At 34.7% G+C, this 14,483-nt stretch overlaps 2 protein-coding genes across 2 annotated transcripts; both read right to left on the reverse strand.

Moving 5' to 3' along the window:
- Window positions 1-795: 795 nt before the first annotated feature.
- LOC123552700 (uncharacterized) lies at window positions 796-7,810 on the reverse strand (the record flags this gene model as incomplete). Its single annotated transcript, XM_045342440.2, has 8 exons — window positions 7,673-7,810; window positions 6,607-6,753; window positions 5,963-6,137; window positions 3,832-4,019; window positions 2,513-2,779; window positions 2,082-2,193; window positions 1,838-1,970; window positions 796-1,141 (listed from the first exon to the last, which is right to left on the reverse strand). Coding segments are annotated over exons 1-8 (1,506 nt in total), but the record flags the coding sequence as incomplete, so codon positions are not given.
- Window positions 7,811-9,626: 1,816 nt separating this feature from the next.
- LOC128551522 (uncharacterized) lies at window positions 9,627-13,732 on the reverse strand. The gene is made up of 4 exons (XM_053532412.1): window positions 13,284-13,732; window positions 12,209-12,226; window positions 11,756-11,838; window positions 9,627-9,720 (listed from the first exon to the last, which is right to left on the reverse strand). The coding sequence occupies exons 1-4, from the start codon at window positions 13,428-13,430 to the stop codon at window positions 9,627-9,629; spliced, it is 342 nt and encodes a 113-aa protein (XP_053388387.1). The 5' UTR covers window positions 13,431-13,732.
- Window positions 13,733-14,483: the final 751 nt, after the last annotated feature.

Here is a 14,483-nt window from a genome sequence, read left to right on the forward strand (position 1 = left end):
CCACACCCCACAATGTTGATACGTTACAAGAGTAACCCCGCCAGAATAATGTCTTAAATATACAGAAGTCAGTCAACGTAACGTATGTGTGTGAATAAAAGTATAACAAACCATATACGCATGGGTCGGCATTAATTCATTTATTTTGTTTGGTTCAATGTCGCACTGACACAACCATAGGTCATATGGCGTCTTTACAGATTTGATGGTGGATGAAGACCCCAGTTGCCATTCCGTGCATTATTTCATCACGAGCGGGCACCTAGGCAGAACCACCGACCTTCCGTACGCCAGCTGGATAGCTTCCTCGCATGAAGAATTCAAATACCTGAGTGAGGCTTGAACCCACATCGATTCACTTAGAACCACTCGGCCACGGAGTCCCCCTGGGTCTAGATTGAATCTTCCGTACTGAGTTTGCGCATGCATTAAATGTACACTATCAAAATTATGTTAAACATAACCCTAACCTTACACATGTATACGCATGTACTCAATGTATACATTTAGGTGACAGAGAAACAAATAGGACAGCGTCAATGGCTTGAAGAAGTCAAATGGTAAAGCAGCATAGTTATGTAACAAATGTTATTTCACCTGGGGTGACGAATATTATAAAGTACATAAAATATAGTGACATGCTTTGGAAATTAACAATAATAACCATCATTTCTGATCAAATGTATTTATAACTAGATCTATATGTTTCTTTTCCGTAGTTAAAATTAATTCTTATATGTTTATGTCATTATTCAGTACAATCTGAGGGAGAGATGCGACAGAAATAACCCTCACAGTTGGAGTTGGTTCCTCTCTCATGTCAGTGAAACTTTGTGATGACTCAATAATTTTGCATCCAGGAAAATTCCCGTCTTGGAAGCCATCCTCTTCCGTAGAAATATTACATACTTGCCCGTCATTTGCTTCACCGACTGATTCAGCACTAGACCTTGTCCACATGTTTCGTTTAGACATTGACTTTGCTGCACAGACGACACTTATGTCACGAAGAACTGGCATGTCAGCAGGTGAGCTGTTGGTGTATGGGACACGTCGGCGTTTGAACCCAATATTCGCTGGTCCGGGAAGAGATGTCTCGGCCAGCGTTGTTTGCAGATTTGTGTGAGAGTCGTGTACCGTGCTACATTTTGTTAGAAAAGATAATATAAGTGTTTATAGGAGCACTTATTATTAACCCATTTCTTTGACTGCTACGAACAAAAATGTTTCAATCCAACATTGCTCTGACGTCAAAGAGTTGAGATACAGAGGATGTTACTTATTTACCGTTACATCTCTTTATTCGCTGTTTAGTTAAGTTTGACCTATCATACAAACGGACTGGAACAAAATCTTCAAACTTGTTTTGTCTGCAAGCAGTACCGATATACATCTAGTATGTAAGATGGGGATTTATAACGAAACCCACACCACAGCCTAATTGCTAAAGTCAGTCTCTGACATTATTTACAAGCACTTTAGGCTCATTTCTCTAAGCATTTTAACATATAGCTTGAAGTATGAAAGCAGTATACAATAGTTAGTTCATAATTATTTCATTTCATGTGTGACAGACTTTTAATAAGTACGGTTAACACCAAAATGCCGCCATTCCGGCAATAGCAGTACATTTACCGTATGTGCAAAATAGAAAACAGCACCATCACCTAGAAACAAATTGCTTAATTGAATTCAAAGACATAATTATATAGTGTCTTTGTATGATATCCCAAATTGATACTATTTCAAATGCAAAATATATTACTAAAAGTGCAAAACACGTGACAACCTCTGTTTTATTTTTCAACCCGCCTCGTACATAACTATAAATTTATACCGATGTTTCTTTGAACCCTTGCAGCAAAAGAGATAAACCAGTAGAGCAATCATCACGACGGCAAGCACCGAACCGGTAGCTATTCCAATCAAGGATGCGGTTGTTAGTCCTGTCTTTCGTTCATCACAATTACCTGAAAGTTGGTGTTTGTATATTCATGTAATTGTATACTGATTCATTTTATATCAAACGAACTGCAATGCATAAACAAAAGTTTAAAATATTAATAATATAACATACACACCCTTTGTCCAAGTATACGGATCTGTGGCAGGATAACAAAGGTAACATTCGTCTGTCCTCAATACTTTGGAGTTGTGTATCACACATGTAGCATCGATAAAGCAGTACCCATCCTATATAAGAAGTACAAGCAAACATTTTCTAAAACAATCGACACAAAGTGACTTTAAACAAATCCATGTACGTCAAAAAAGCTCATCAAAACCAAATCATTGAGTAAATGATCTTTGCAATGGATTGACTTTAAAGATATAACATTTTATTATCATTTATGAGTTGTTTAATTATGACTTTTACCTGAACATTCTGTTATGACAACATACACATATTTTATTATCTATGCTTGTATTATACTATTGAGTATCGGCCGGTGGCCTTAAATGCAAAATAAAAGTCTAAAGTTAAAGATGTATGAATATATGATGTCGTGACCTTGAGACCAAAGGTGATGTTTCCTTCTTTGTCATCCTGCTGTAGGCATGTCGTATCATACACATATACAGAGTTAATTCCCCCATAGCTGACACCGTCATTGCTGACAGTAAATTCATACATAATGACGAAAGGCTCGTCGTCACTTGTTTCATCAGAACGTCTATGTCGCTCTGCAGAAGCGCAACATTTGCCAGTAAAGATATCTTCATAGTCACCAGCATGTATAGAGTTGTTACCCTTCACACGTGTGCCATTGAAATACACCTAATAGAATAATAACGTTCATATATACCTAATATTGTATTTTGTATAATTTATCAATCTGTATTCAAACAAAAAGTCGTGTTTCATTTCCTATGCTGATCTTTCCTAATCGAAATTGTGAGAGTTATAACTTATCTTTTGCACGAACAAATGAATAAAATCTACATCAATGTATTATAACCATTTAAAAGGTCCCATTCTATCTTGCAAATCTTTTTATCCATATCTATGTCAACGAGGAGTATTGAGGACATATTTTGAATAATTTTGGTGTCATTTATTCCATTGATACTATTAACGCAAGACATTTGTAATACGAAAGCATATTTAGTCTGAAACACCGATGAGAAAGAGGAACATGATAAAATGACATATATCGAAACCCCAGAGGTGTAGCAAGGCAGTCCCATACTGTATTCCTTTGTCTGTTTTGACCCTTGTATCTAATAATTTCGATTAATCTATGTGTGTGTCTACATGATCATTTATACATCCCTGTATATACTGTATATACTGTAGTAGAGTTTAGTGGAAAATCCACCCGAAAGGTAGAAACGCACCTTAAAAAGTTCTGCAAGTTTGATTAATCGTAAACGACAGCATAACGTCATTTATCGGTAATCATTATGCCTGGCGGACGTTATTCGGGTGACGGAATCTACTTTATCTCGTGAATTAAATCAAAAGCAGTTGCCTTAGCTTACCATACTTTAGACAACAAATAGATTTTTGTAAAAGAACAATCATACATGTACCATACATAATAACTGAAACTAATGTTTGGCGTATTTTGAATACTTTAGCATACGAACTTATGCATGTCAACTGGTCGTAATATTGAAAATAGGTTAATATTCAACTATAAAAAATTTTATTAAAATCTACGTGGAACGTTTTCAACACGTGAAAATGTTTTCAAAATTGCTATGTTCCAACTGCATTGTCTTTAGTTACAATGGTGCTTTGAACATAATATATGGCTGAATACAATTCTACATTGTAAAATGATATTTATTTCAAACGTGCAGAACTAACCTCAATGTATAACAAACCTTATTCTTGCTGATATCACACATAAATCCATCAAATATGTTATTTGTCCTTATTCGGAAACAAGAACAGTCGTCGTCCTCCGTTATTTCACATATTTCACCTCCTTCTATATTATATACGACAGGTGGTATCCTTATGTCACTGCTACAATCGGGTCCGCGGAAGGTACCATTGCATTCACATAGTCCTGAACATAATACATACAAAAATGTAAATATAATTTACAATTCTGTTTCTTAACACAGAATTAAAAACGCACATGTTTAGGCTCTCTTAACTGTTCTGGTAAATAGATGAGGTAAAATATTTGATAACAAGATTACCATAGACATGTATTGTATAAGTTCTTATAATCTTATTTGAGATCATACATGCGTGAAAAAGAAGTGAATGGTTTATAAAAAAATGAAACACATACAAACAAAGCAATATACGCACAAAAAGAAACGAAAAAAAAAACACACATTAAATCCAAGATGAAAAACATGCAATTAATGGTGAAATTCTCTTCTCATACCAGTTATGGATCTACAAAAAACTTTTTATTTTACAGATTGAACTGGTTAAAAGTCGACAGTTTTTTATATCACGAGGAGGGATATAAATATATGATGTGAAACTTCAAAGCACTTCTGTCTATAATCAACGACAATATGTCTGAAATCATTCGTCCTCCATCTCCATGATTATATTTGACGTTTAAAATGATACCATACGTTTTTGTCTTGTAAATTATTACAAAATTCATGAGACTTTTAGCATTATTCCAGAAAAGGCCAAGACATTAAACTTTTTAAGGCTTAGAAACAGTGATAAACAGAAGTGATCGTAACACGTTGAAGATTCACATATACATTTATCAATACATTAATATAAATTTTGACTCTTGGTTTGGTGTTTGCTGATGAAAGCCAATGTGTTAACAAGTTAGCTAATATTGTGATATCATTTATGCAGTGGATGATTTAATCTTTTTATGCCAATAATAGTTTTCGTTAGTGCTAGCTTCAGAAACAAAATTCTATTGAAACATATGTTCCAAACTAGAGTTACTCAATACGTTTAATGTGCGTTGGAAGTGTTTCAGTATAAAGCAACACAATACTGTATTCATAGACATGCTAGAGATTCAATTGATAAATTACCAGAAGCCATGAATCCAGTCTGGTAGTTTTTGTACTTCGCTTAATGTAGATATAATCTATCAACAGGGTTAAGATAATAAGATTAGTTATTATAACGTAATATGCACAAGTGGGGGTGTGTTGATAAAGTAGGCAATAAAGTGGTCGAATTTGTTATAACTAAACTTTGCTTGCCGGTACCGATTCGACTTCCGGCTACAGTACGTGTGTAGTGATTTTTTTTCATAACTGAAAATGTGTTATATTTACGTGGATAGTTACGGTATCACTGTACTTAGTAAAAGCCGTTCCACATTTCGTTTCCTCCCAAGAACAGACTCATTCAAACCAAAACAGTTATTATGTTGCTTTGCTGCGTTTCACGCAATCAAATGATCTTTTCACAGCTCATAACAGCAGTCTTTAAGTGCTGTGTGGCGGCTGTAAAAAGGCTTCCCGTGTTGTTGTTGTTTTCCGGGTCGTTTAGAATCACGGTGCAAGTTCAATTTTACTTTGATAAAATTCACTTTAACCGGTACTAGGGGCGTTAGGGTTATTGCAGATTCCTGGTCTCTTCTAATAAAGGAGGACAAACAATTTTACTTTATTTTAAATGGATCTTTTGACAAATTCAATTCAACAACGACTGCAATTATTGCTTATAGTCAGTGTGGTTGCTGTGTGATGCAGCTATATCTATAAAGACTCCTGGTTTTAGCTTAATAATTTCTATACACATGATATAAGCTGTTAATTCGATCCTTCGTGGTTAACAGTATTTATGTGAAGGCAAACATTTCTATATTATGTTACTGAAGGACAGATAGTGAAGAGTGTAAACACATATAAAGAAACGTGAAAGAAATATTCCATAGCAAGTTAATTAAAAATATATTTGATAATTTGAATTACAGACCTTACTTAGATAACAAAGCTAATTTCAAAAACAAATATGTGCGTTATATTTTTAAGCTTTTACGTTGCTGTAAATGTATTTCTGTGTTACCTGTCTCCAGGCATGCCCCGTTTCCGCTGCAGTCATTCAAACACGTTTGTAAACGAAACGATACTACCATATCAGTATTATTTGCAACATATACAGGATTCAGCATAAGTATTGCATCAACAGCGTTGTTAAGACCTGATTTATGGGCATCCACCCAAGCTGTGTCATTCCCTTGCTGAAAATATAAAGTATGACTTATGTGTAAGATCTAAGTATGTCAAATTTGTTTTATATTTGCCACTAGAGGCATATACTACACAATCATTAGAATTGAGCCGCACCATGAGAAAACCAACATAGTGCATTTGCGACCAACTTGGATTACGACCAGCATCCGCGCAGTCTGGTAAGGATCCACACTGTTCGCTTTCAAACCCTATTGTAATTTAATTTAGAGAAACAGTCAGCGGACAGTATAGGTCCTGGACAAACTGCGCGGATGCGCAGGCTGGTCTGGATCTGTGCTGGTCGCAAATGCACCGTTTCTCATGGTGCGGCTCAGATGATGATTCTGCCGAAGCGTACTGACAATTTTCAAGTTCAGGAACACTGTACTAACAGATGTATTATATCTCGATAAATGAGTAATGCATTATCCCGGCAGGATCTAACAATTTATGCGATGTGATGTAAAATTCACTTACAGTTAAATCATAAACGCACTGCTCAACAACTATATCTGGATCTTCTCCAGCAAGTTTATCTGGAAATTCCTGAACTGCTGGCGTTGTATAAATGGAATTGTTACAAAACAGGAAAGCTTCTTCGTCTGTGAAATTACCCGTGCTTCTCTAAATAAGAGTAAACGTACATTTACTTGCAAAATGGCAATATTAACAGCTTTTATTGTCATGTATGGATATTCTGCTACCCTATCGCGAGTTAATTGATGTGATCAATACATATCTTCTCCCTGTGTCTTGGTAATTCAAGCTACATATTAAGCTGCACTAAGATTAATGATTAAACAGTCTAATTATAACATTTCCAAGCAGTTCTAAAGTTATAAAGTATACTGTATATTAAGTTTCATAGTATACTACCGTAATCAGGTTAACAGACATCACGCGATGATGAGTGTATCAAATTAAACGGTCATAGTATACATGTTTGATCTGGTAAAAAGACAATAGAAATATTGGTTTATGTTATTCAAATAAAACTAAATTGTAGATATAAACATAAAGAGGGTAAACCTGAAGCCTTCTTTCGTTATATCATTTACAACGCTAGAACACTTCCTCTAAAAGTGACGTTACACTGAGTTATTGGTAGAGTTGTTATCATTTCTGCATTAGCCGCGTTTGTCGTTATTCGGGAGCTAGAGAGCTGTTGCTGTCGACATCTTTCCTGAACGGACTCGACCAGCTTGGGTCTGCTGTAATTCAGCTGCGTTCTAGGCGTTATAGATTTCATTTTATCTATTGGCACTGTAGGACAAATTCTCTGCTTGTGGTTAATGAATTGAAAATAACTACTCACCTTTTTGCGTGGAGACACTATCTGACGTTACTCAGTTATTCTTCTTTCACTGTCAAAATTGAAAATAACTACTCACCTTTTTGCGTGGAGAAACTATCTGATGTTTCTCAGTTACTCTTCTGTCACTGTCAAAATTGAAAATAACTACTCACCTTTTTGCGTGGAGACACTATCTGATGTTTCTCAGTTATTCTTCTTTCATTGTCAAAATTGAAAATAACTACTCACCTTTTTGCGTAGAGACACTATCTGACGTTTCTCAGTTACTCTTCTGTCACTGTCAAAATTGGATCTTTTCTTCCTCCGAGGGATTTCACATTTTTTCTTCGTTAGGGAGAAAGGTCTACTACAAAGCTGGTCAACCATTCCACCGTTGTCTATATTCCATGGTTTCAGAAAGCGATTTTCATTTTTGAACAAGTTTTCCTCGTCTGTCAATCTTAAAATATGCATAATATTTTAAAGTTCTGTTTTACGCAGTTATATATAACATACAAATTTATTTTTACCTAGTTCTACATATATATCATATAAACGTGTATATATCAGTAAAATTGGTGGTGATTATGCAATGGTAACACGGGGATGCTTAAGGTTAATGGTCTAAAACAACTGACTCAAATATTGATTTATAAAAATCAAACTTGTAAGCAGACTTAAAGTTTACAAATATGTTACAATATAATACTAACTTGTTGGCTCTAAGTCTTAGCCTAAGGTGTCATAAAATAAACAGTCGCTTATACCTTAGCAAATTTACACATGAGACAAATGTTTTATTCTTTACATATTTATTACATACCTCCAACTATCTGCAAAACGATAACTGCGATTCTTGTCGTAAGAAACGGTACGTCTATCCCTATGTAACAAATCATTAGAACTGTCACCGTCAAAGTCGCCACATAAACCCACCACATTTCCGAAATCTTTTGCTGACATATATATGTCGATGTTCATCGTATCGCTCCATGTATGAAGAAATATGTCGATTATTGTACCGATTGGTGTTCTTACCTATTCATTAAACTCAAATGATGATTCAAAAATTTGACAATATCCGATTCATATACGCATACCATAGTCATAGACGTACTTCCTATATAATTGTGATAGCGTAGTATCAACATGATAACAATTCTTAAACAACTTTCTGCTGCTTTTGCAATTTTATTTACAAATTACATGTAATTACAATGAATATTAACATCCTCTATATATTATAAAGATAAAGAAATAACTTTTATGTTCGTACACAAAACATTGTGCAATTATCTTAAAGGCAACACTTTCCATCCGAGATCATTCACTATACCATAAAATTTAACAAAATGACATTGTTCAAAGAAAGACTTTGAAAATTTATAACTCAAATGTTGATTTCTGTATTCATTTCAACACTGAAATGGTACAACAATTTCATAACTTTTCCGAAGAATACCTATTGATAGTAATCTTTCATATACAGTTTTTAACTAAGACAATAAGCAATCAAACCATGTATCGGTAGTCATGGATTCGCTCAATATCAATTATGCCCCCATCTCTACATTGAAGGTCAAATTTGAATTCGCTATCCGAACATTTATTAAAGACGAAAACGTCAGCACCAACGGCTACCGCTATTCCACAGGCACATACAGGTCCAAATGTATTTCCCTTTGTACAATACCTAGCCGAAGTTTGTATCTGAAACAAGCAACAATGTTAATAATTGAATTGTAAATAAGCAAAATGACAAATTACTGTATCTACTTTTGTAATAATTTGATGAAAAATAAGTGAAATATTTAATAAATCACTGTAAAAAAAATTGCTCTAACTGACTTCATCCGGTATACTTTTTTGTTTCTTTACTCTGCACAGGTTTAAGGATTACCTAAAAATGCCACCTACCTATGTTTCAGGCTACATTTCTTAGCATTTACATGAAATTAAGAGTTACGCCCATGATGTCGGAAACCTTTTCCGGGCAATGTGTACGCCTTCATGTTTTACAATATTAAGTAAAGTAATGTGATTCACTTGATTAATCCTAATCATTAGCAGTACTTTTTATGCATATGACATAAAGTAAAATAAGACGATAAATAAGTTTCTTCTCATCCTCATAAAGTCTAATAGTAAATATTATATAATAATCATAACAGAAATATCTTGAATATTATGTGCAGTGACCGCTTTAACAGTAAATAATCAAACGATTCCATACCTCAGTTTGAAATATATCATTCATGGCCATCATGTAGTCACCCTCCTCTTGCGCTTCATAATGTCTAACAAAAGTAATAGAGTCATGTTAAACCCTCACCATAACAGTAAAAAATGGCTATGCAATATATTTTCCACACTTTACAATAGTAAGGTCTTCAGTACGTGTCTGAGCTGCTTACACTTGATTTTAAATGCAATTAAAAGTAAGAAAATAAGTGATCACATATATATACAAATGATAAGAGGACATTTGCATCTATTTTTCAAGATGCTATTCGAAGGTGAAAATAAAGCACTTCTACTTGATATTACAGATAAGTTATGGTTAATTGGTTAGGACCTGCGTGTCTTCGTAAATTAATGTATCCGATGTAGCTTAACTGATTTAGTATAAAGTGACTTCCGCCTAAGTTGCAAACACTATTTTAACATCAAGAAAGTGGCTAACATATTGCTTTTATATAATGGTTTTCTTTCAATAAATGACACTGAAACATTAATATTAAACAAGAGGGCCAAGAGGGCCCTAGGTCGCTCACCTGAGAAAAACACATCATAACACACCATAAACAGTGTAATTATGTTTGACCTAGTGATTTAATGGAAAAAATTATTCTGACCAATTATGATTAAACTTGGAGCAAAAACCTTGAGTATAAACAAGTACTTTCTTTGATTTGACCTAGTGACCTAGTTTTTTACCCCAGATGACACATATTCGATTTTTATCTAGATTTCATCAAGGCTATCATTCTGACCAAATTTCATGAAGATAACTGAAAAATACAGTTTTAATCACATACACAAGTTTTTTCTTTGATTTAATCTAGTGACCTAGTTTTTGACCCAGACAAAAAAATCAAAGACAAATATCAAACAGGGAATGCCATTTACCAAAAACGCAGCCTCCCCAAAACGAAACCTACAGCACGCAGACGTGCACACCACAAACACACACACACATACACATATACGCACACACACAAAAAGCAAACACATAACGACAAAACGAACAAACAAAGGAACACAGTGGGGCACCGCCTTGGAACGGTCAGTGGCAAACACACCACTTGGGAGCTTAAACCGGTTTATGGTGCGCACCCAACCTCACTCTTACCCCCCATAATGTTCCAAAGACACGGGACAGTGTAAATAAAAGTAATCCCCTCCAGGTGAATCTCTAACACACGTAATGGACACAAAAAGGCATGGCATGTAAAACACAAAAATGCTCGTGTATAAATATAATAAAAAGCAAACCTTAAGAACCAAAAACGTATGTACTCAATGCCTTCTCAGAAGACAGAGCAACAAGAGAAACACCCTTAAGGGCCCGACGAAACAGGCCAGAAGAAGATATCAAAACAGTTCAGTCCTGGTAGGATTTAAAAACTGCTTATCATAGAGTCCTCCCCCTCTTCCGTCAGACACAATCAAAGAGGGGAGCGTAGTGTCCAACTGTAAACGGGTTGAACACTAAACATGCGGTATGTCTCAAAACAGTTTGGTCATAACCTCTTTTAATAAAACCCATATTCGAACTTGACCTAGATTTTATCAAGGCAAACAAATAAATTTTATGAAAATCCAGTGTAAAATGCAGCCCCTATTGCATACACAAGTTTTGCCTTGATTTGAGGGCCTCTGCGGCCGAGTGGTTAAGGTCGCTTAACAGCCTCTATCGCATGCACAAGGTTTCCCTTTAATTTGACCTTGTGACATAGTTTTTTACTCCAGATAACCTTTTTGCGAACTCGGCCTGGATTTCATCATTTTGACCAAAATTCATGAAGACTAATTGAAAAATACAGCCTCTATCAGCTAAATGACGACAGACAGACAGACTACGGACGCCGAACATCGAGCGATCACAATAACTCAAGTGAGCATTGCGCAGGTGAGCTAAAAAACTGATTTATTGCGAAAAAAACTAAATTTTCGCATTTCCTTTTCTCGTGTTTTAAGCTTTTTAATGTATTAAAATTATCAAAAACACTTACAACTTATTGTGCATTCATATGCTAGCTTTCATGTGTTAAAGAGTGCTTATGCATATAGAGTGATAAGTCAATATGTTGAAGTAAACAATTATCTTACAATCCATCAACAGTTTTCATGTGTGGATCAACATGTGAGTAACATCTTTTGTTCCAGTGTCTGTTGATCTCAGTCACATCGACCTGCAATGTTAAATTAATTCCTGATACTTTAGATGTATACTGAAAAATACCTGTATTGATTTTCATTTCGGTAATTTACATTAAATTCATTGTTAAAATGTTTTATCATTTATCATTTTGAGCAATTAACGACTTGCAGTCAAATTACATTTAATTAATATACTTACCGTTCAGATTGTTTCGTTTGATCTGAAATTCATGTTTAGCATCAACCCAACGGCATATTCCAGTAAAGTAGCTTCAAATACGCAAACTTAAGTTAGATCGCAGTTACTGCTCTAAATGATTTCAGACTAACCTTTCACTGGTATTTACATGTGTACAGTCATTTTATAGTGAACTTTAATCTAAAATGAGTTAATAAACTTACGTGAATGTCTCCAATAATCTGAGAAAAAGAAATAAATAGACACATACAGTATCCGTTGTATGCTCATTTGGAAAAATATGAAACAGAAAACGTATTTTGGTTTACAAAATACAAATTAACCTAAAATGTGTTTGAACATGTTCAAAAAAGAACAACAAACCTACAAAATGTGTATAAGATAGCCTAAATAACCTAGAATTTATTGTCACATATATATTGGCTGTTGTATGAAAACAATTTAATAAAGCGGAATATAAAGTAATGTCCATGTGATACAATATTCGTGAAAAACTTTCAGTTACATTCTAGATGATAATATATGAAGATTTTGTCTTCACTATTTAAAGACTTACAATATTTTTACGTCATCGAAATCATTTAGAGACTCGATGTCAATATCGTCGCGAAATCAATATGATATCGCCGTGCATTGCATGAACACTGCCTCAATTTCATTTGTCAAGTTATGAATATCGTCAAATTGACAATTGCTGAATATTTCAAATCCGCTTGACAAAATTGTTCTGAAAAACGACTAAATGTGCATTTTTAACTTCATCATGGGTATTTATTTTAATTATATATTTTTGCTCGTTGCAAGGTTTGTTACGACACTCAAATAACGAAGAGGTGTAACTATTATTGAATTTGGTTTGTCTACAACATACTAGTTTGCAGTTCTTTAAATGGACACGCACAAAAATGATTTTACAGTATTTCAATTCAAAATTATTAATGATGCAAACATACGACTCATGGATTGTCATATATATCAATGTACAAAAAAACATACAATGCAAAAGAAAAAATAACCGCCAGCCTAGCTCAATTCGGACATCATAAATGTTGTAGGTTCTCCATAACGATTTGAAAAAGATACATCTTGATTTGATAAAAAAAATACATTGTGCCCGAAGTACTTGAAGAGAAAAAGTTAGTGCTTGAAAATAATCTAATAACACTGGTTGAATTAACTATGCCAACACCCCTACGTTGCGTAACTAAACTACTGTTGAAGAACGATAATTAACCCAAAGCAAACAAACAAAACAAAGAACAATCAAAAAGTATTTACTTGTGTGCTTATTGATCCCCAACTTGCATGACCGGTATTGTGTGTTACAGAAACTTGTAGATCGAAAGTTGTCTGGTCGTCGTAGTCACTATCAATGGTTGTTAGTTTAGCCCTATGACTTGTTCTAATCCATTCATCGCCCTTCATCAAGCTCTATATAAAACCAAATAACTGATAAAACTAATTTTGAAAAGATAACGATAGCAGAAAACGGTTCTTGTTCACCGTTTATTTGTGTTACTAGTACTATCACCTTATGCTAAATTTTAAATACCATAAAATCAAATTCATTTCCAATTGCTATCAACATGGTTATTTTGGTTTTTATTTATATGTTACATTTTTATTTTTCTACACCTTGGATAAATAGCCATAGTATTAGAAAAGTTCGGAACAAAAATGAAATGTAAGCAACACATTTGTTGATGTTGTTCTTACATGAGAGTACGTGTTTTATTTACTATGTAACAGGCCCGGTGTAACGGTCAGTTTTTTCCCCAGTCAGTTCTTTCCCCGGGGAAAAAACTGACTAGTTAGTTTCTTCCCCGGGGGAAAGAATTGACTAGTCAGTTTTTTCCCAGTTCTTCCCCCCCCCCCCCCACCCCAGTCAATTTTTCCCCCTAATCGCAAATGGTTACTCTTGATCATTCTTATGGGGGGAAAAAACTAACTAGTCAATTCTTTTCCCCCTCATCAATTTTCCTGGCTAGTCAATTATTTCCCCTGTTAGTGAATTGGAACTGGTTATTCTTGGTTATTCTTAACTAGCCTGTTTTTCATTTCCGATAGTCGGTTTTCATTTAAATTTCATATAAAATAAGAAATATGTTTCATATTTTGTGTAAATTAAACAAATGTTTTTAAATGAACCTATTTTAATTTCTGTTGTATTTTTTTATTTGCCTTTTTCCTGTTTCAATTTCTTCTAAGGTAAGGAAATTACTGCTGGTCAGTTCTTTTCCCACGTAGCCAGTACTTGACCAGTAAGGTGGGGGAAGTAAATTGACCAGTCAGTTCTTTTCCCCCTAGCCTGTACTTGCTCTGTTAGGTGGGGGAAGAAATTGACCGGTCAGTTCTTTCCCCCCTAGCCAGTACTTGACCTGTCAGGTGGGGAAATGAAATTGACCAGTCAGTTCTTTCCCCACTAGCCAGAACTTGCTTTGTCAGGTGGGGGAAGAAACTGACCGGTCAGTTCTTCCC

The sequence above is a fragment of the Mercenaria mercenaria genome, unplaced genomic scaffold (genome assembly GCF_021730395.1).
Source record: "Mercenaria mercenaria strain notata unplaced genomic scaffold, MADL_Memer_1 contig_1209, whole genome shotgun sequence".
NCBI classification, from domain to species: Eukaryota; Metazoa; Mollusca; class Bivalvia; order Venerida; family Veneridae; genus Mercenaria; species Mercenaria mercenaria.